General features: G+C 41.7%; 1 protein-coding gene across 1 annotated transcript in view; it reads left to right on the top strand.

Moving 5' to 3' along the window:
• The first annotated feature begins 1,369 nt into the window (after positions 1–1,369).
• The window catches only part of EFHC2 (EF-hand domain containing 2), a 269,975-nt gene continuing 248,780 nt past the window's right edge, over positions 1,370–22,564 (top strand). Inside the window, 1 exon segment of the mRNA XM_074323645.1 lies at positions 1,370–1,507. Within this exon segment, the coding sequence (XP_074179746.1) occupies positions 1,466–1,507 (42 nt within the window). The 5' untranslated portion in view covers positions 1,370–1,465.

Raw genomic sequence — 22,564 nt, 5'->3', positions numbered from 1 at the left:
ACAGGCTTTGACCAGGCTAAGGAGTTTGCCTGCCTCCTGAAGGCGGGGAAGGCTAAAAGAATACTGAAACAGGAAAGTAACAGGCGCATGAATCGTAAGAGGATGGCTTTAGAGGAAAGATCAGTTCGTTGGGTTTTTTTTTAAACATAATTTTTAGAAAGAAAACTACGCAAGAAATAACGTGCCTCAAATGAGACAGCGGAGGTGGTGACTGAGAGATACCAACCAGCCTGTACAACGCTTAGGACTCAGGGAAGGATTAGCTGTAGGTGTGGGGAGAGGAATCAAGGAGGCTCCTAGCCTGGGCATCTTGGGTGCATGATGGAGTGACGGGGGCCGCATTTTGTGCCAACCGACCCCGCCCCTGGCCACTGTGATTGGACCAGGAACGAGCACGTTACAAATGTTTAGTTCAAATACAAAAATGTACAGAGGGCTGAAGATGGTGGTTACCAGTGAATGGGTTTTCAAGGGGGGTGGGAGAAGACTGTGGGGACAGAACCCCAAAAAGCAGTTTCCAGGCTCTCAGCCTCACATAGACAGGTGCTGGCTCAGGTAGTAAATGGCCAACTGTGATTGCATGGCCATCAGCTGTGGCTAGTTGGCCGTCAGCTGTAACCAGTGAGCCATTGGCCACTAATATAACTGCTGTGGCTATGCTAGCAGAGAAGAGGAGAAGAGAAGAATGGGGGCTAGCAAGAAGATGGCGGCTGGGCTGGCAAGTGTGGATGGCGGTTTGCGGACAGTGTGGATCCAGCCTCCAGTGAGAGTATAGTGCCGCCAAAGAGAATATAGTGGTATGACTCCCCTACCTATGGCTCCGTGGGTGTTCCTTTTTGGCCTCACCATATCCTGCGTTATGTGGGGAGCGGGAGCAGAGACCCCACAGGCTGCCCCGCATGACAAAGACAGTTGAAGTCTGTGTGGCTTTGGATCCACCTGGAACGTTTTAATTACAAAATAAAAGCTGCTATAAATGCAACATTAACTGGTGTTACATTTCTGTAAGCACACGGGTGTCATGATTTTCTGCACTTTTCTGTGTATTTGAACTAAATTTAATAACCAAATGGCAAAAAATGGGGCAAGAATCGGAGGAGCAGAAGTCTTTGAGCTCTATTAAGGGGTTAAACCAGAAAGCGGCGGGGGTGAGGAACGCTGTAGCCGTCAGTCTTTGTGTGCGCAGAAAGCCTGCAGAGAGATAAGCTTTGAGAGGCCTGCACCCCACAGAGTGGGTGGTGGAGCGCGGGGGAGGAGGAGCGCGCGGGGAGCTTCCGGCCGAGCCCCACCCCGGTCCCGCCCAGAGTCCCGACCCGTCGCAACCACTCCCTCTTCTGTGACACCGCCTCCCGTCTCTAGGTAACGCGTTGTGAGTAGAGGCTTAAACATCGCGGCCCGCCGCAAAGCTGCTACCACCTGTGGGCCCCTCTCCTGTAGGACCCTTGACCCTTGGAAGCTCAGAGCCATGGCCTTGCCGCTGCTGCCGGGCTACAGTTTCAGCCGCAACGTGAGTAGTGAGGGTGCCCGAGGTCAGAAGAGGTCGGGGTCTGGGGTCCAGACGTGGCCACCTCCCGGGACCCTACTGGAAGCCTCTTGCCGCTGCTTCGCCAGATTTAAATTGGGCGCAACTCGGACCTAACTTAGTAGGCCAGTGGAACCCTTACTCTTTGCTTCTTTTTCCCCCGTCCCTCCGACTGCATCTGGATGCTTTTCCTACATGAGATACATGAGTACAGCCTTTAGAGGTGGCAGGACCCTAGAAAGTAGCAGATGGTAATGATGATAATCATTGTTGAGCATTTAAGGTGTGCGAGGCATTGTGCTTTAATTACCTTCCTTGCTCAGCGTTTGATGCTCCTTACAACCCTTTGTATTAAGTACTATTTTTATTTCCCAGTTGAGGAAACTGAGGCACAGAGCGATGAGTCACTCATTATCCAGAGCTACACAGTCTCAGTGGTGAAGCTGTATTTCTTCCAGACAACCTGTTTCCACAGCCCAGTAGGCTAATCGTTATTTTTAATATCTTGTGTGAAAGAGATACATTTAGTTTCTGTTACTAAATTGAAGAAACCTGGCACTCTCAAGGCTGGTAGGTGGCAGATAGGTAAGGGTTCTTTTATGGAGAGAAGCACCCAAACTTTGAGGAGTTTTCTCTTTATTTGGAATTGGGAGAGGTTCAGTTCAAAACAAGGTACAAAGCAACACAACACAACAACATAAAAAAACCCTGACCATGAAAAAACTTTTGCCAATAAATAGCATCTTGTTTAAGCAGCAGCAGAAAAAAAGATTCAGGCTTTTGTTTCCACTGGATAGTATTCTTTACTTGGGTTTTCCATCTGTATCTGTAGGAGGAAGGTAAGTAATACACCTATAGGAGGGAACTAGATGGAGCTGCTCAAGTTATTTCGGTAAATCTCTGGTAAATTTAGAAAGCAGGCAACAAATTGAAGCATTCAATTTTATGCATTTTGAACAGTGTCTTTATCTACTAAGTTGTGGGCCCCAGAGTACTGGTTTTCTTTGTAGCTTCAGCTCACTGCATTCTGACCCCTGCAGGTGAGCTGACCACTCGAACTTGTTTCTGGAACACTGGTTTGTACCTTTCTTGGCTGATGGGTAGAGAGAGGCTGGCCTTCCAGTTTAGCATTGCTCTTTGGTAAGATTAAGCCAGCTGCACAAATAAGAAAGACCCCTGAGAGGCAGCACATAAAAAAAAAAAAAAGATTCCAGAAGTAAAGAAGCATACTGTGTAAAAGTAATTGTAATCAAAATGAAAAGTAGAGCCCACAGCTTTGGGCCCAGCCACACTTGAGATTACCAGCGCCTACCTCCTGCAGAAGTACCACAGCTCTCACGTGCAATGATTAAAGGTGGGAAGCAAAAACAGTAGTTGGATGTGATATTTTGAAATCTGCAAGGCTGTACTGACTGTACTTTTGCTTTTAACTTTTTTTTTTTATTGTGAAGTACAACACGTATAGAAAAATGCACAATGGATGATCGTTGAGTGAACAACAAAAAATAAAATATTACCAGCACTTCTAAAGCATCCCCCTTGACTAGAAGTGCCAGATTCAACACATAAAAACACATATCCCAAATATTGCATGGGACCTATGTATAAGAAAAGTTTTCTTGTTGTTTATTTGAAATTCAAATTTAACTGAGCATCTTGTAATTCATGTGGCAATCCTAGCATTTCCCCTTCCCTATTCTCCAAAAGTAACCACTACCTTGGCTGCTATTATAAGTTTTGCTTGCTTTCGAAATTTGTGTCAATGGAAATGTCCGGGGTTTATTTTTTTGTGACTGGCTTTTTTTAGCTCAACATTATGTTGTTGAAGTTTGTTTGTGTGGCTGTCTGTAGACGTAGTTTGTACATCTACAGACATTTTTCATTGCTCTGTAGTATTCCACTGCATGAATATGACATCATTTATATATACATTTAATATTGACAGAGATTTGGTTCGTTTGGAGTTATTAATAATAGTTTTCTGTGACTATTTGCATGTATGTCTCATGATACAATTGCTAGATCATGTGGTATTCATATGTTTGGCTTTAGTAGATGCTGTCAAAGTATACCAATTTAAATTCCCATCAGCATTTTATGTTCCTATTGTTCCACATTCTTCCTAACACTTGTTACTGTTAGTCTTTTAAATTTTAGTTATTTTGATCAGTGGGTATAGTACAACTCTAATTTTAATCTGAATTTACACATTTATTGACCATTTGGATATTCTCTTTTTGTGCAGTACCTGTTTGTCTCTTGTCTAATTTTCTACAGGGTTGCCTGCCTTTTTCTTAGTGATTTGTAGGAGTTCTATATAGATTTTGGATATGACTCCTTTGTCAGAGATATGTGTTGCAAATATCCTCTAGTCTGTGGTTGGGCTTTTCACTCTCTGGATGGTGTTTTTGAGGAATAATTTTTCCTTTAGAGTAGTGCTTTTTGTTTCCTGTTTAAGAAATAGTTCCTTATACCAGGGTCATGATGATATTTTCCTGTGTTATCTTCTGGAACTTTTGTTGTTTTTTACTTTTAATGTTTAGATCTGTAATCTAACTAGAATAAATTTGTGAATAAATGTGTGTGTGTGTGTGTGTGTGTGTGTGTGTGTATGAAAATAGGTAGCAGTTTATCGTGCGGGGAGGCCTGTGGGGTCTCAGCTCCCGCTCCCCACACAAGAACACAGGATATGGTGAGGCTAAAAAGGAACACCCACGGAGCCATAGGTAGGGGAGGAGTCATACTGTCGTGCGGGAGACCCTGCTCGCTGCACCATTTGTCATGCAGGGAGGCCTGCGGGGTCTCTGCTCCCGCTCCCCACACAAGAACGCAGGATATGGCCAGGCCAAAAAGGAACACCCACGGAGCCATAGATGGGGGAGTCATACCACTATATTCTCGCTGGCGGCATCTGCCTCTCTGCAATCCGCTCTTGCTAGCCCCCATTTTTTCCTCTCTCTGCTAGCATAGCCACAGCAGTTATATTAGTGGCCAATGGCTCACTGGTTACAGCTGACGGCCAACTAGCCACAGCTGATGGCCATCCAATCACAGTTGATGGCCATTTACTACCTGAGCCAGCACCTGTCTATGAGAGGCCAAGAGCCTGGAAACTTCTTTCTGGGGCTCTGCCCCCTCACATACCACGATAGTTTTGCTGGCAGCTGGGTTGGAGACACAGGAAGCAGGAGCCACACTGTCCGCAACCCGCTGTTCTAACTGCAATCCGCGCTTGCCAGCCACTATCTTCTTGTTAGCCCCCATTTTTCTGCTAGCGTAGCCACAGCAGTTATATTAGTGGCCAATGGCTCACTGGTTACAGCTGATGGCCCACTAGCCACAGCCGATGGCCATCCAATCACAGTTGATGGCCATTTACTACCCGAGTGAGCACCTTTCCACGTGAGGCCGATAGCCTGGAAACTGCACTCCTGGCTCTGTCCCCACAGAGTCAGTTTGTATTTTTTTCCCCATATGGATATTCAGTTGACACAGAACCATGTGTTAAAGAACAAAATCCATGAATCAGGCAGCATCCAATCTAGCAGATAGAAAAAAATTCCAAAGAACTGTACAAAACAGATTTTATAGGCAGAGGGGAGCAGGAACCAGGAATCTGTACTAGGCAAAAAGCAGATTAGTTATTGCAAGGTTATTTTCCTTATAGTGGATGGCAGGGTTTATCAGGCAGGTTACCTAACTAATGCTGATCAGGAGATTCACGATTAGCTGGTTTAAGATTCTATTTCTGGGAGAATTGAAACTAATTAGGTTTCAGTTTGGTGACAGTTTGGTGACATGGGGCATATCATAAGTGACTCCATTTTCGGTCTGTTGGCTTGAACACTGTCGTGCGGGAGACCCTGCGGGGTCTCTGCTCCCACTCCTCATACAAGAACGCAGGATATGGTGAGGCCAAAAAGGAACACACAAGGAGCCATAGATAGGGGAGTCATACTTAGTATATTCTCGCCGGCGGCACTATACTCTCACTGGAGGCTGGATCCACACTGTCCGCAACCAGCCATCCTAACTGCAATCCGCGCTTGCCAGCCCAGCCACCATCTCATTCCTAGCCCCCATTTTCTTCTCCTTCTCTTCCTCTTTTCTGCTAGCACAGCCACAGCAGTTATATTAGTGGCCAATGGCTCACTGGTTACAGCTGACGGCCAACTAGCCACAGCTGATGGCCATGCAATCACAGTTGGCCATTTACTACCTGAGCCAACACCTTTCTATGTGAGGCCGAGAGCCTGGAAACTTCTTTCTGGGGCTCCGCCCCCACACTCCACCCCTACAGGCTCTCGCCTCACAATCTACGCGACAAGCGTCTTCCGCGAGGGGACCTGTGCGAGGAGCCTGGGGGTGAATGCAATATCCTGGACACAGCCAGGCTCTCTGGGCACAGCCAGGGTTTCTCAGGGCACCACCAGTGCTTCTGGGCACAGCCAGACTTCCTGGACTTCTTAGGGTACCACCTGTCTTCCCGGACACAGCCAGGGTTTCTCAGGGCACCACCAGTACTCCTGGGCACTGCCAGACTTCCTGGACTTCTTAGGGTACCACCTGTCTTCCCGGACACAGCCAGGGTTTCTCAGGGCACCACCAGTACTCCTGGGCACAGCCAGACTTCCTGGACTTCTTAGGGTACCACCTGTCTTCCCGGACACAGCCAGGGTTTCTCAGGGCACCACCAGTACTCCTGGGCACAGCCAGACTTCCTGGACTTCTTAGGGTACCACCTGTCTTCCCGGACACAGCCAGGGTTTCTCAGGGCACCACCAGTACTCCTGGGCACGGCCAGACTTCCTGGACTTCTTAGGGTACCACTAGTTTCCCCGGGCACAGCTAGGATTTCTCAGGGCGCTGCCACTTTCTCTGGGAACAGCCACACTTCCTGGACACAGCCAGGGCTTTCAGGGCACTGCCACTCTCTGTGGGCACAGCCACACTTCCTGGACACAGCCAGGGCTCTCAGGGCACTGCCACAGCCACACTTCCTGGACACAGCCAGGGCTCTCAGGGCACTGCCACTCTCTGGGAACAGCCCGACTTCCTGGGCACAGCCAGGGTATCTTCAGGGCTCAGCCAAACTTCCTGGACTCAGCCAGGGCTCTACTCTCTCTGGGAACAGCCCGACTTCCTGGGCACAGCCAGGGTACCTTCAGGGCTCAGCCAGACTTCCTAGACTCAGCCAGGGCTCTCAGGGCACTGCCACTCTCTCTGTGCCTCTCAGGGTACCCTGCTGGAACAACAGCGACTCACAATCAAGGTGCTTACATATTCTCAATGGCGGCCAGTCAAGAGACAAAAGCAAATATCCCCCAGTTCCACTAACAACAGTTCCCAAACAAACAGTCAAGCGGTCCATTAAATTAGGGATGGAAGGCAATTCCCCATAGTCCATAGTCATTCACCAGGGCTGTCCTGGGGGTGAGGATGACCTTGACCTCACCCTCATCTCCCACGGAGGACTCAGCAAGCGTTACCTCCTGGGACTATAAGTCCTGCATCCGGGCTGCCTGAGCAGGAACTTCCCCGGCCCACAGGGCTGCAACGACCTTCGCTTTCTCCGGCCTGTGCTGGTTGGGGAACCGTCCACATCTTTCCACCTCTCCACGGGGCTCCATCTCTCCAGCAGCTGCATGGCTTTTCCTGTGCTGGTGGGAGAACCGTCCACGTCCTCCCACCCCTCCACGGGGGTCCAGCTCTCCGGCAGCTGCTCCTCCTGGTCTTCCTCAGACTGGGTGTTCACACGCACAAACTGCTCCACCGTCCTTTGGAGAGCTTTGGCCGGCACCATACCCTGCTCGCTGCGCCATTTGTCATGCGGGAGACCCTGCTCGCTGCGCCATTTGTCGTGCAGGGAGGCCTGCGGGGTCTCTGGTCCCGCTCCTCATACAAGAACGCAGGATATGGTGAGGCCAAAAAGGAACACACAAGGAGCCATAGATAGGGGAGTCATACTTAGTATATTCTCGCCGGCGGCACTATACTCTCACTGGAGGCTGGATCCACACTGTCCGCAACCAGCCATCCTAACTGCAATCCGCGCTTGCCAGCCCAGCCACCATCTCATTCCTAGCCCCCATTTTCTTCTCCTTCTCTTCCTCTTTTCTGCTAGCACAGCCACAGCAGTTATATTAGTGGCCAATGGCTCACTGGTTACAGCTGACGGCCAACTAGCCACAGCTGATGGCCATGCAATCACAGTTGGCCATTTACTACCTGAGCCAACACCTTTCTATGTGAGGCCGAGAGCCTGGAAACTTCTTTCTGGGGCTCCGCCCCCACAAACACACTTTTGGAAAAGGCTACCCTTTCTCCACTTCTCTGCAAAGCTTCATTTGTCATAATTCAAGTATTCAGATATGGGTGGGTGTGTGGGTCTGCTTCTAGACTCCTGAGTGTATTTACTTTATGCCTCAGACCAATAGAGAGAGAGAGAGAGAGGAGAGAGAGGAGAGAGAGGAGAGAGAGGAGAGAGAGGAGAGAGAGGAGAGAGGAGAGAGAGACACACACGGGAGAGTAGGGGAGGGGAGGGGAGGGAAGGGAAGGAAGAAGGGGAGAGCAGAGGGAAACTAGGGTGTGGGGATAGAGTTCCGGAGAGCAGTTTCCAGGCTCTCGACCTCACGTGGAAAGGTGCTGGCTCGGTTATTACATGGCTATCAGCTGTAATCAGATGGCCATCCGCTGTGGCTGGGTGGCCATCAGCTGTAACCAGTTAGCTATTAGCCACTGATATAACTGCCGTGGCTCCGCTAGGGGGTTGGTTGGTTGGGAGAGAAGTGGGGCGTATTGTGTGGCTCCAGTTTCCTGTGTCTCCAACCCAGCTGCCAGCGAGACTACAGTGGTATGACTCCCCTATCTATGGCTCCATTGGTGTTCCTTTTTGGCCTCACCATATCCTGCGTTCTGGTGCGGGGAGCAGCACCAGAGTCCCCGCACGACATAGGGAATGACAGTATACTTAATAGATCCCTGGGGTTGTCATTCAACAAATCAGTATTTATGTATTGAGTATCCTAGTATGTGCCCAAATCAGGTGGCTGCATTTTAAAAATTGTTGCAGTAGTCTTGGGACTAAATGTGCTGTGTGGCCGTAAAATTAATATTGTTTTAAAAACTTGTACTTGGGTAAAAGATTGAATACTGCCTGGCATAGAATGGTCAGAAAGTCAGTAAAGCCAAATCTGGCCCTTTTATCACTTTCCTCCCTCCCCCACTCCAATTACAGAGCCTTTCTCGCTGAATTAAATTATCAAGTGAAAAACCTGGGCCTCCTGGAGATAGCATAATTGCTGGCTGTTTGGGTTTAAAGTTATAACACAAGCTAACTTTCACTGCTTTTTCTCAGAAATTAAAAAAGGACCTTGTTTTCCCTTAATTAGCTGCTGGTAGTAATGAGCAATATAGATTGGTTTCCGTCCACAGCTAGGTGATGTGCAACCTATACTTCTATCTCTGAAATATAAGAAGTATTGTGCTTTTTAAATATAAGCATTTATACCACTGATGACATTAAATTTAATGTGAATTAATTGAAAACCTTTGGGAAAGATCACAACTAAATTCCAGACACACAGTATTTCTTTTCCCAACAGTTTACATGCTGGATTTGTATTGAGCTAAGAGAATCTCAGGCATATTTGTCAAAAATGATAGGATATTGAAGTTAAAAAGGGACATTTCCAGCCAAAGCTGAAAATCCTTTTTCTCCATCATTTTGGACAGAGGTCGTGTAGTTGATCCTGAAAGTCTCTAATGAATGATGAGGAACACACTTTCTGTTTTTTATGAAGCTACCTTGCCACCATCTTTGGAGGATTTGTTGTAAATAGTCCATCATCTGATTTATAACGAAGCAACTGTTTCCTTAAGAAAAAAAATTATTTGAATTCACAACAGTAAAATAAAACAGAAATTCAGAATCTCTCTGTCTCTTACAAAAAGTTGCAGGCAATACCGTGAATTTTATTTTGATCTAGACTAATATAAGTCTATAAATATGCAGGGAAAACTGTTCTTTGGGAAATATACCAGTGATTTTAAATGATAAACAGCTGAAAGAGAAAAACACGGTAATACATAGTACACATATTGTCTTCATTATGTGATGTTAGATAAGTCAATTTAAATTTAGCTCAATGACAAATATAATCATAAAACAATCACTCTATTCACAAGGTGGAGGGTTTTCCCAATCTAAAATTCTGCCTACAGATTTCTGATTATGTTCTTAGTGGTCAATTCCATTGCCTTAAAATAACCTGCATCAGGTCCAAACCCCTTAACCTGACACCTGGGGCCATTAGTTTGCCACACTCACTGTGTGGGATCAATTTAATGAATTATGACCAACATTTTTTTTAAAGAAACAGAGTAGAGTAGAACAAAAAATCAGAGTGTATTAATTATGCTTGGGAAGGGTAAGTATTGTTTTACAAACTTTTGTTTCTGTCACGTGTGTATGTGAACTGGATTGCGCTCAAATCTGTTTGTTACTGTGGTTGCAGTTAGTTTGAAAACCACTCTCATTAGAGCCATCTCCACCAATTTTTGCCTTTGTTTTAAATTTAGATCTTCAACTTCCTGCAAGACCATATCTAGTCTCTTGCCATTCAGGAAGCCTCAACAGATCCTGTTAACCATTAACATTTAAAAGTGTACAATGCAGTGGCATTTAGTATATTCACAGTGTTTTTCATCTATCACCTCTAACTAGTTCCAAGACATTTTCATCACCCCAAATCTCAATCTTTTTATCCCAGAAGAAACTTTGAAATGATTTTCAGGTCTCGGGGAACTCCTGAGTAAAAATGATTTCTACAGCCCATGGTACCTCAGCATGATCCATGAGTTGTAGATGTAATGATCCAGTAATAATGTTTCTTTTGAGTAAAGAGTAATAGTTTTCTGTACTTGTTGATTTTTGCCAACTTATTCACCTTCCCTGTGTGGTTTCCCTTTGCCACAAAGGATATCAACTCTAATGCAAATGGGAGTGTAATAGAGGAAATGTCAGGTGTTGTTTTTTTTTTTTTTTTTTTTTTTTTTAATTTCTAATGGTAAAATTTCCTGCTTGATTTTTGTTGTTGTTGTTGTTCTTTTCCCCTTATCTGAGTAGGACTAAAAATCCTTTCATAGTTTCTACTATAGAGGGTACTATGGTAGTAGGTATGAGATGTGATATATGCTATGAACAAGAGTAGCTTTCTCCCAGATTTAAAACTAAAAATGATGTTTAGCCACCTTTTCTCGAGAAACAATCAAATAAGTAGTTAAGCTTAGCTTACTTTTCTTTCCTTTTCATACATTTAAAAAATTCATAAGGCAGCATAATACATTTCTGTTAAATAACTGCTTTAACCCAAGATGGGATTTACTTTCTCAAAAAGTAGGCTCAGTTGATTTAATTTAACTAAAGGTTGTAAATTCATTTTAATTAATCTGCCTACAACATTAAAATATATTGACAATGTTAAATCAGTAAAGCTATTAAAACCATGACAAAGCAATATGAATAACGTAGCCTAAGACACAATTTTATATGTGTTGACATAAGAAATGTCCAAACCTGTAGAGAACTTTAATGAGTTTACTTGAGCCAAACTGATGATAGTTGCCAGGAAGCAAAATTTCAACAGATTAAGAAAATGATCCGGAAAATGGCAGTTTTGCAGTTTATTTTATACATTAGAATCAAAGGAGGAGATGTAAGGAGATGTACATGAAATCCATTGGTGGTAGATTAAGGGGATGGCAGAAAGCAAAAGGGGGAAATCTCCGGGATTGGATAAAAAATATGATGGAGAGACACATATTTCTTTTACATTGATGGGTACAGGATAGTTAATAATTAACATTTTACAGCACATAGAGATGGTATTCGGGGGAACAAGATAACAATGAGGGGTTATGTAGTCTGGTGCTCTGGTGCAGCGGTTGTGTCCTGAGGGGCCCTGAAAAAGGGGGATTACTCTGACATTCCAAGGGTGTGTTATCTTAGATGCAAAAAGACAATAGACAGGCTCACTTAATGTAAAGATTGACCTTTGTCAAGGAAGCCACAGGCCGAGGATGTGATTACTGGCCGTGATCTGCTTTTAGTTAGGAATTTTTATGTTTAGACCATCCTATGTGGTTAATTTCTGTCTCTGAGTTTGTAGGGCCTGCCATGCCCCTGAGCTTGTCAGGTTTAGTATGTGACCCCTTTTCATTCACATATGAGACTTATTATTTAAGTTTTTTGCTGACTGACATGATCAGGCTCAAATATAGGCAGTTACAAAGTTATTGTAATCTTGAGCTCCTTGTAGACTTGTATATACTCGTACACAAGAACATTATTTTTAAACGAATAATTTATTCCTTATTGTAAGTTAATTACTTTTTCAATGTGAAACCTATGCTTGCATTTTGCCATATAAATACTCAACTCTGGGTCATATGTGAGATAAGCTCACTTAGATTTCGTTTTTAACTGAAATGAGATTATTTCTGGCCTTCCTCTTGAAACCTCTTAAACAAGGAAAGCTTTGCTTATACATGTGAGAAGTTGAAAACTGCAGCAAAGTGGTCACTGTTTTCCTATGAATGGCAGAATACTTGACTTTCACATGAATTTGGAACTGGCCATAGGTGTGTGTTTAACTTTATAAGAAACTGCCAAAATGTCTTCCAAAGTGGCTGTACCATTTTGCATTCCCACAAGCAATGACGACAGTTCTGTGACAATCTTTGTGAGCAATTGGCATTTTCAATGTTTTAGATTTTAGCTATTCTAATAGGTATGTAGTAGTAGCTCATCCTGGTTTGTTTTTATTTCCCTAATGGCTAGTGATGTTGAACATCTTTTCATGTGCGTATTTACCATTGTATATCCCCTTTGATGAAATGTCGGTTCATGTCTTTTGCCCATCTTTCATTGGGTTATTTGTTTCCTTACTGTTGCATTTTGAAAGATGGATATGTGGTTTGCTAATATTTTCTCCCGGTCTGTGGCTTGAATTTTCATTCTCTTAAAACAAGCCTAGAAAATATGTACACATTTTTAAAGATAAAATATGACATGAATCCAAACTGACATTTCCAATGAAATGAAGGATTATAAGGTTTTTATTTAACTTCTTGGATTCTTTAGTTATCTTTTACTTACATTGAAAATCTTGATTCATAAGGATGTAAGTATAACTACTGCTTTATCCTAAATGTCAGGGATGGGGAAATTTCCCCTTACCCCTCTTGGTTATTTCTGGCTGGTCCAATAATTAAATTGACACAAGACAGATTAATATGAGGGAAACAAACCTAATTTTGGACATACGGAGGTTTCATAGATATGGGACCTAAAGAAATGACCAAAGCTGACAGCTTTTATACTTGTTAAACAAAGAAACAATAAATTCATGAAGTATTAATAAAACAAAGAAAATTAGGTTTGGATACTAATTAGTGTAAAAACTAGACAGAGTTTTGTCTACACAGACTTCTTGGCCCTGAATTTCCTATCTCTGGTGATAAGGATATCTGTCTACCTCCTGGTACAGGGAAAGTACCTTTCACATGGGAGATTTGTTTGCTGCTTTCAGGGGGGCAGAGAGAAGGGTAACAGTGTCCTTCATGTACTGGTTGTTTCTCAAGTAACTTTAATTCAAAATAATCAATATGTCACATTGGCATATTTTGGGGCAGCCTGCCCTGAGTCCCATCATACCATAAATAAAAATATATATCCATAGGATAGTTTTTGATTAACAGTAACATTATTATTAATAGTTTGAGTTTTGGAAATAGTTTCAGATTTCTTTGTAGTTCTTTTGTTTTTAGAATATATCCTACTAGGAATGTATGGTCAAATTATTAAGTTTTAATTTCATTGAAATGATTACTGATAGCATGGTTAAGTCACCAACTCAGTATACAGTTAAATTCATTTGTATCATTTTGCTTTTGATTTTTAAGTTAAAAAGTTTTGTTTTAATGTAAAAATAAAACATTTATGTGGCTTCAAAGTTAAATTTACAAAGTGAGGTGCGTTCAGACAAATGTAGCATTTATCCTGGTCCGTTTAATCTTATTCCCTCTCTCTATAAGTAACTTAAAAAAAACCACATCCTATTTATTTAGTTTTGGGTTATCCTTCCTGTTTTGTTTTTTAAAATAGTAAATTCTTAAATATTTTCACATAATCTCTTATTAAATAAATGGTAGAATACACATTCTCTTGCATCTTTTCTTTTTCCTTTTAGCAGTATATCTTGGAGATGTCTTCATTCCATTGGAATGTGTATTCCATTCACAGCTACATAGTACTCCATTGTGTGGACATACCACAGTTTATATAACCCATCCCATTTTGATATGTAATTGTGTTATTTCCAGTCTTTTGCTATTAGAAATAATGCTGCAATAAATAGCCAAAGTTGTGCTTCAAAAGAAACCGTCAAAAAAGTGAAAAGATAACCTATAATATGGGAGAAAATGTTTTCAAACTGTATATCTGAATAGCCCCAAAGTAGAAACAACCCAAATGTCCATCAACTGATGAATGGAGAGACAAAATGTATATCCATACAATGGAATATTATTTGGCCATAAAAAGGAATGGAGTACTGATACATGCTATGACATGGATATAAACCTCAAAAAACATATTACAAACAATATGCAAAAAACTTCATATTATGTGATCCCATTTATGTGAAATGTGCAGAATAGGCAAATCTACAGAGACAGAAAGTAGATTAATGGCTGCCTAGAGGAGTGTGGGGAAAGGAGGGAAAGGGGAACCAACTGCTAATGGATATGGGGTTTCTTTTTGGAGTGATGAAAGTGTTCTAAAATTAGTTTATGGTGATGATTGCACAGCTTTGTAATTATAGTAAACTCCATTGAACTGTATATTTTAAATGGGTGAACTTCATGATATATAAGTTACACCTTAATAAAGTTAAAACATAAATTGCTAAAGAAAGGAGTTGGTGGTGGAGAATTGCTAGGCAGACAAACAATAGGTGTCTATTTACCAGATCACAAGATGGTGTTGATTTAAAGTATTCTGTTAGTTGCTCCCAGTAACTATTGAAGTGTCCTTGAAATCACATTGTTTCAGACTGGACCACTTCTTTTTTTTTCTTTTTTTAAAATTAATTTCAAGTGTACAAAGCAACATAATAGTTAGACATTTAAACCCCTCATAAAGTGATAACCCATCCCCCAAGCTACTACCCCTCTATTATCTTATATTGCTATTACAGTACCATCGACTATTTTCCCTATGTTGTACTCCACATCCCGTGACTATATGTACCTATATATTTAGTTACAGTTGACATTCAATATTATTCTACTTCAGCTCTTCAGGTGTACAGCGCATTGGTCAGGCATCTACACAGTCTATGATGTGATCCCACTGATAAGTCCAGTGCCCATCTGGCACCTTACATGATCTTAACAACATTGTTGATTATATTCCCATAGTATTAACTATCAATTTGTATTTCTTCACCTTTTTCACCCTGTCCCCAACCCCATTCCCATCTATCACCTTGATAGATCTTGTACCTATCTGGCACGATACCTAGTTATTACAACATTATTGAGTATATTCCTTGTGCTATAACCTATATCCTCATGATTACCCTCAAAATACCCAATTTGTTCTTAATCCCATCCCCTTTCACCCATCTTTAATCCGCTTCCCATCTTAAGCCCCTTTAAGAGTCCTTGTAATACTGGTTTGGTGGTGATGAACTTCAGTTTTTTCTTGTCTAGGAAGCTCCTTATCTGCCCTTCAATTCTAAATGACAGCCTTGCTGGGTAGAGCAGTCTTGGTTGTATGTCACTGCTTTTCATCACTTGGAATATTTCCCTGCTACTTCCTTCTTGCCTGCAAAGTTTCTGTTGAGAAATAAGCTGACAGTCTTATGGGGGCTCCCTAGTAGGTAACTGCTTTTCTCTTGCTGCTTCTAAGATTCTCTCTTTGTATTTAACTTTTCACATTTTAATTATGATGTGCCTTGCTGTTGGTCTCTTTGGGTTTATCTTGTTTGGAACTCTCTGTGCTTCCTGGGCTTGTATGGCCATTTCCTTCACCAGGTTAGGGAAGTTTTCTGTCATTATTTCTTCAAATAGGTTTTCAATTCCTTTGCTCTCTCTCTCTTCTCCATCTGGTACCCCTATGATGCGAATGTTGGTATGCTTATATTTTCCTGGAGGCCCCTTAAACTCTCCTCAATTTTTTGGATTCTTTTTTCTTTTTGCTGTTCTGGTTGGGTGTTTTCTGCTACCTTATATTCTACATCGCTGGTTGGATCCTCTGCTTCATCTAATCTACTGTTGATTCCCTGTAATATAGTGTTCGTTTCCATTATTGTATCCTTTATTTCTGACTGGTTCTTTTTCATGCTTTCCATCTCCATTTTTATGAGATCACTGTCCATTCTTATAACCAGTATTTGTAATTCTGTATCTGATAGATTGCTTATCTCCTTTTTGCTTAGTTCTTTTTCTGGAGCTTTGTTCTGTTCTTTTACTTGGGACATGTTTCTTTGTCTCCCCATTTTGGCTGCCTCCCTGTGTTTGTTTCTATGTATTAGGTAGGGCTGCTATGTCTTCTGGTCTTAGTAGAGTGGCCTTATGTAGTAAGTGTGCTGTGGGGTTCAGTGGAGCATTCTTTGTGGTAACCTGAGCCATGTGCTCCAGGTGCATCTCTTGTGTGGGTTGTGTGTGCCCTCCTCTTGTAGTTGAGCCTTGGTTGATAATTGCATATCAATGTGAGGGACTGACCCTTGCGCTCACTGGTTGTGAGGACTGGCCTTGACTACAGTGGAAGAGTTGTTGTGCAGGGGCTGATTCTATGGAGCAGGATCTGCCTCAGCAGGACTCTGGTGCCTGCCCAATCCACCCTTTGGGTGTGACATACTTGGAGATGGCTAGGTGATGCTCCAGCTCATTTTGAAGCTGGCCACTGGGGGTGCCAACCCCGGGAATACCTTGGAGGTGGTCTGCTGTAGGTCTACTTCAGCCACAGTGTGAGCCCCACCCCAGGCCATGTAGTGGGAGCCAGAAAGAAATCCGCAGATGGCTGCCGCTCATGCTGTGCTTGGAAGCGCCTTGACAGGCCAAGCTGTGAACCAAGGCTGGCTGCCGCTAGTGCTGGTTTAGGGCTACTTGGCCAGAGGTACAGGACACACTTAAGCCAGATGCTACTTACCGGGTTTCCATGAACCTTTAGAGACCTTAGGAAAGTACAGCTTGAGCCAAGACAAGTGGTCTGCATGAAAAAGCCACTGGAAGTGGCCTGGGTATGCCCAAAAGTTGTGCAGGGCGAGCGAACAGCGGAAACTCAGAAATGGCAGCTGCCTGTGTCTGCACACCAGGAAGTAGGGGCTCAACAAAGAAACAGTGGCCTCTATCAGCTTCTCCATCCAGGAGAAAGCTGCCTCTCCAGTGCCCGTCCCAAGCCAGACAACTCAGTTCCCCACCATTTGTCCCTGCCACCTTTCCTGCTGCTGCCCCAGCACTGGAACTCAGAGCGAGTGGTTCTGTTGGTGGGTAAGTCCATGCGTAGTCCCTTTAAGAGGAGCGCCTGTGAGTGCAGCCACGCTCAGTCTCACTCAAATCACAATCTCTGCTGTTTTTCACAACCAAAAATTATAGGGACTTCTCTCCCCAGCACTAGAACCCTGGGCTGGGGTGGGGCTGGTATCTCTCACTTCTTTAGGGGATGGGGGGACCCCCACAGCCGAAAATAGCCCTCCCTATCTTTAATGGTCACACACGGGTGTGGGACCAGCCCGTTCAGCGTCTCTGACCTTCCTACCAATCTGGAGGGGGCTTCTTCTGCATGTCCTTAGTTGAAAGGCTTCAGTTCAGCTTGATTTTAGGTGATTCTCAATAATGGTTGTCTTATAGATTAGTTGTAATTTTGATATGGTTATGAGAGAAGGTAAATACAGCGTTTACCTACTGCGCCATCTTGGTTGTCTCTTGAACCCTGGGCCACTTCTTAAAGCTGCCATTCATACTTTGGAATTGACATAATATTCCATTGCTATTCCTAAATGTTAATTTGGGGTTCAGAAATATAGTCATTTTGCCTACTCGTATTCAGGGATTAAGCACCTAACTTTGCTCACTTTTGTATTCTGTCCTGAAATTTATAGCTGTGTCACTTATGATACTTTTGTCTATAAGTAACAGAATACCTGACTAGCTGTAGATTAAACCAAGTTAATTATCTCATATCATAAGAACTCTAGAGGTGTGGCAGTTTCAGGTTTAGGCAGTGGCTGATGAATGTCATAAAGGACTCAGACTCTTTTATCTCTCCATTCTGCTATCTTCATAACAGGCTTTTTTCTTTCTTAGGCTTGTGTCCTCATGGTTGCAAGATGGTTGCCTTAGTTCCAGACATCACAACTTCTCATAACTATGTTCAAGACAAGTAGGGAGGAGAGGGGAGGGGAAAAAAGGCTCTTACATCAGAAAAAGTGTTTCCCAGTCTCTTAGTAGGTTTGTCCCTTGCATCTTATTGGTTAATGTTGATTCATGTGGCTTCTTTGCTACAAGGGGATTTAGGAAGTTGATTTTTCACCATTTATTTTTGGAGCTGGGAAAGAGAAAAGGGAGTAAATAATGGCTGTTGGGAAGTAGCAAACTTTGCCACACCAGTCACAGACTCCATACCTGTGAGTTTAGATGCTCTCCTCATCCTTGGTATCCCTTTCTTTAAAATTTTTTTGTTTGTGTTTTTTAATTATACAAGTAACACATGAGTACGTCATCATTGTAACAAATTCAAACAATGCCATTCTTTCTCGACAATCTTCTTTTTCATAATTGAAAACAAGCCACATACTCTAGTTAACATGTTGCGTACGGATCACGAGAATCTTCGTTTTTTTCTGAGCCATGCGATAAGGACGGATAACGAGAATTCTCATTTTTACTGTTGACTCTTTTTACTTTGCACATTTTATTGAATTATTTGTGTTTCGTTAATAACAAAGGAAGCTGCTTTCTGCAGTATCACACCAGGAGGGATTACTAACATCATAGGTGAGTAAATCCTAAAAAATTCCATAGAAAAATAATAAATGACATAGAAGCATTTACGCTTTAAAGAGAAGAGTGCATTTTAAAGTAGTTGCTTTTAAAAACCTGCTGGAACAGAGGGGTATGAGGGATTTAAACCCTGCTGTATGCAACGTGTTAAACCATCATGCTTCCTTTCAGTCCTTTGAATGTATTTTGGTCTTTTCCACTTATTTATTTTTGTAACTCGTCCCCTTCCTTGACAGAATTCTCATGCCTCTTCCTCTTCCCATCCAGATCCTACCTAGCCTTCCCTGGAAACTAATCCCCCTCCTTATTAAAGCCTTCCCTGATCATCTCAGCAGGAGTCATCTCTCTGTCTATATAATCCTGAACACTCATATTGTTCAGACCACTCATTTACTGCCTTATTGCCTGTGTTGTGTTTTACGTTCCTTGTGTAATCATGGCATTCTTCACTGGCTGAGAAACTGTGATTGACTGCTTTTTGGATCGCACTTCCTTACCTATGGCAGGCCCTTAATATGTGCCTGTCGATTGCCCCTGTCTACCTGTAGCAGCCATGCCTAAAAACTAGAGAGGATAAACATAGCTTGGGAGAATCACCTCTGGAATTAGTTTCTTGCTTGTGTCTTCCACTGCTGCTGTGGAACAAAATACGTGTTATTTTAGGAACAGTGCTTTTGTGGTTTAAATAGGTTATAAGCCTCTCAGGATGCATAGTTTATACAAAGTGACCAGGACAGCATGAAGATGTCACTTTGCAAGTTGTGACTAAAAGCCTCCCTGTGGCCTATTGTGTCATGCAGAGGGACATTGCTCTTTTCCTTGTTGGCATCCAGTTTGGCTTTTTCTGGAGGCAGCAGACAGATTGTTCTCTGAGCATTCATCAGGCAGGACCAGCCTCCCAACAACAGGATTCTAGATATGCAATTTTGCAAATGTAAATACATTTCCTGGGCCATTTCCTGAGGAGTTCATCCTATTCCTACAGTTGTAGAAAGGGCAGAGCCAACTTTGTATGTGTGTTGGGAATTCCCCACAGCAAAGGGAAGGGACAGGTTGTAATTTCACTCCCTCATTAATCAGGCCCCATGATGCCTGAATTTGACCTGGCAACTCCACTGTGACAAAGTGACCAGCTTGACCAGTTGAAGGCCAAACAAATTCTTTGCTTCCCTAACTGTGTGTTTGGCACCACAAAGGAGGGAATGATCACAACTGCTAGAGGTTTGGGGATCAGGTCAATTCACATGGCTTAATGGTTAATTTAGACTACCTTTTCTTCTTCACATGAGCTTGGTAATTGAAACAGATGTTTGTTTTATCATTTATAGAACCACTTGCATCTCATTTCTGTGAGACTTTAGTCATTTATTGCTCATCTGTGTTTATGTTCATACTTATAAACGGCACCTAAGTGGAACCTCTCCTAGTTACCAAGGAAAGTGGACCCTCTCTTTCCTTTTATTGTTAATTGAAATTTTTATTGAGATCACTGTTGATTCACATGCACTCATAAGAAATAATACAGAGAAATCCTGTGACCATTTACCCAATTTCCCATTAGTAACATTTTGCAAAATTATAGTATAATAGCACAACCAGGATATTAACATTAATATAATCCACCGATCTTAGATTTCCCCAATTTTACTTGTACCCGTGCATGTATATTTAGCCTACACGTTTCATCACATGTGTAGGTTACTGTGATCACTAAGACAGTTAAGATACAGACTAGTTCCATCATCACAAAGATCCCTCCTGGTGCCCTTTTATAACCACACCCATGCTCTTTCCATCACCGCCCCCACCTAAACACACACAACATCCCTAACTCCTGGCAACTACTAATCTGTTCTCCATTTCCAAAATTTTATTACTTTGAAAATGTTATGTAAATAGAATCATAAAGTATGTACCTTTTAGAATTTTTTCCCCCCACTTGGCATAATTTCCTGGAGATGTGTCTGGGTAGTTATGTGTATCAATTGTTGATTTTTATTGCTGAGTAGTATTCCATGTATGTACAACAGTTTCTTTAACCATTTACCTGTTAAAGGACAGCTGGGCCTATTCCAGTTTGGCTGTTATGAATAAAGCTGCTTACAAACATTCATGTACAGGTTTTTATGTGGACATATGTTTTCATTTTATGGGTTAAATACCCGAGAATGCAATTGCTAGATCATACACCGTGTTTCCCCAAAAATAAGACCTAGCTGGACAATCAGCTCTAATGCATCTTTTGGAGCAAAAATTAATATAAGACCTGGTCTTATTGTACTATAAGTAAAATGCTTATACTAAATTTACTTATAGAAAATAAGACCAGGTCTTATATAAGACTGGGTCTTATATAATATGATATGATATGATATAATATAATTAATATAATATAATATAATATAATATAATATAATATAATATAATACCTAGTCTAATATAATACCAGGTCTTATATTAATTTTTGCTCCAAAAGACACATTAGAGCTGATTGTCCGGCTAGGTCTTATTTTGGGGGAAACACGGTAATAATTGCATAATGAGTTTTATAAAAAAAAATACCAAACTATATTTGATAGCAAATATACCATTTTATATTCCCAGCAGTAGTGTATGAGTGATCTAGTTTCTCCGCATCCTAGTCAGCATTTAGTGTTGTCACTATTTTTTATTTTAGCTATCTGATAGGTATGTAATGATATCTCACTGTGAGTTTAATTGGCATTTCTCTGGTGGCTAATGAGTTGCATATCTTTTCATGTGCTTATTTGCCATCTGTATATCCACCTTGGTAAAATGTCTATGTCTTTTGTTGGTTTCTAATTGGATTGTTTTTTTTTTTTACTACTGTTGAGTTTTGAGAATTCTTTATACATTCTAGATATAAGCCCTTTGTCTAAGATGTGGATTGCACATATTTTCCCCCAGTCTGTAGCTTGTCTTTTCATCCTGTTAACTATCTTTTGCAGAACAGAAAAGTTTCTAATTTAGATGATATCCAATTTATCAATTTTCCCTTTTATAGACTGTGCTTTTGGTGTTACGTCTACGAACTCTCTGCCCAGCCTTAGATCCTGAAGATTTCCTCAATTTTTTGAATAGTTCTACATTTTACGTTCAAGTCTGTGATTCATTTTTTGTTAATTTTTGTGTAAGTTGTGAGATTTAGATCATGATTCATTTTATTTTGCCTATGGATATCTAATGACTCCAGCTCCATTTGTTGAAAAGGCTATCCTTCCTTCACTGAATTGCCTTAGCACCTTTGTAAAAAAAAATCATTTAAGCATACTTGTGTAGGTCTCTTTCTGTGTTCTCTATTCTGTTCCATTAATCTATGTTTCTATCCCTCTGCCAATATCACACTGTTTTTACTACTGTAGTAATATAGTAAACATTAATAATAGGTATAGTGATTCCTCCTACTTTATTTTTCTTTGTCATGATTCTTCTTTGTCTAGAGCCTGTACCTTTCCATATGAATTTTAGAATAAGCTTGTCTATGTCTACAAATAACTTTGCTGGGATCATGATAGGAATTGCATTAAACCTTTAGATAACTCAGGGAGAATTGGCATTTATTATGTCATGTCTTTCAATCCGTGAACATGATATGTCTCCATTTCTTGAGGTCATCTTTCATTTTTTTCATCAGCATTTTAAAATTTTCAGCCTACAGTTCCTATACGTATTTTGTATTTCACTTTCCTTGGAGTGATTATAATGACACTGCATTTTTGTTTCCTTTTCCCTTATCTGCCCCCCACCCTGCCAGCAACCCTCAGTTTTTCCTTTGTGTCTCTGAGACTCTTTCTGATTAGTTTGTTCATTTATTCTGTTCTTTAGATTCCACATATAAGTGAGATCATATGGTATTTGTCTTTCTCTGTCTGACTTATTTTGCTTAGCATAATGTTCTCTAGGTCCATCCATATCGTTGCAAATGGTAAGATTTAGTTCTTCTTTATGGCT

The sequence above is a fragment of the Rhinolophus sinicus genome, chromosome X (assembly GCF_036562045.2).
Source record: "Rhinolophus sinicus isolate RSC01 chromosome X, ASM3656204v1, whole genome shotgun sequence".
NCBI classification, from domain to species: domain Eukaryota; kingdom Metazoa; phylum Chordata; class Mammalia; order Chiroptera; family Rhinolophidae; genus Rhinolophus; species Rhinolophus sinicus.
The sequence above is the reverse complement of the archived record's forward strand: the minus strand, read 5'-3'. Positions and strand labels throughout refer to the sequence as shown.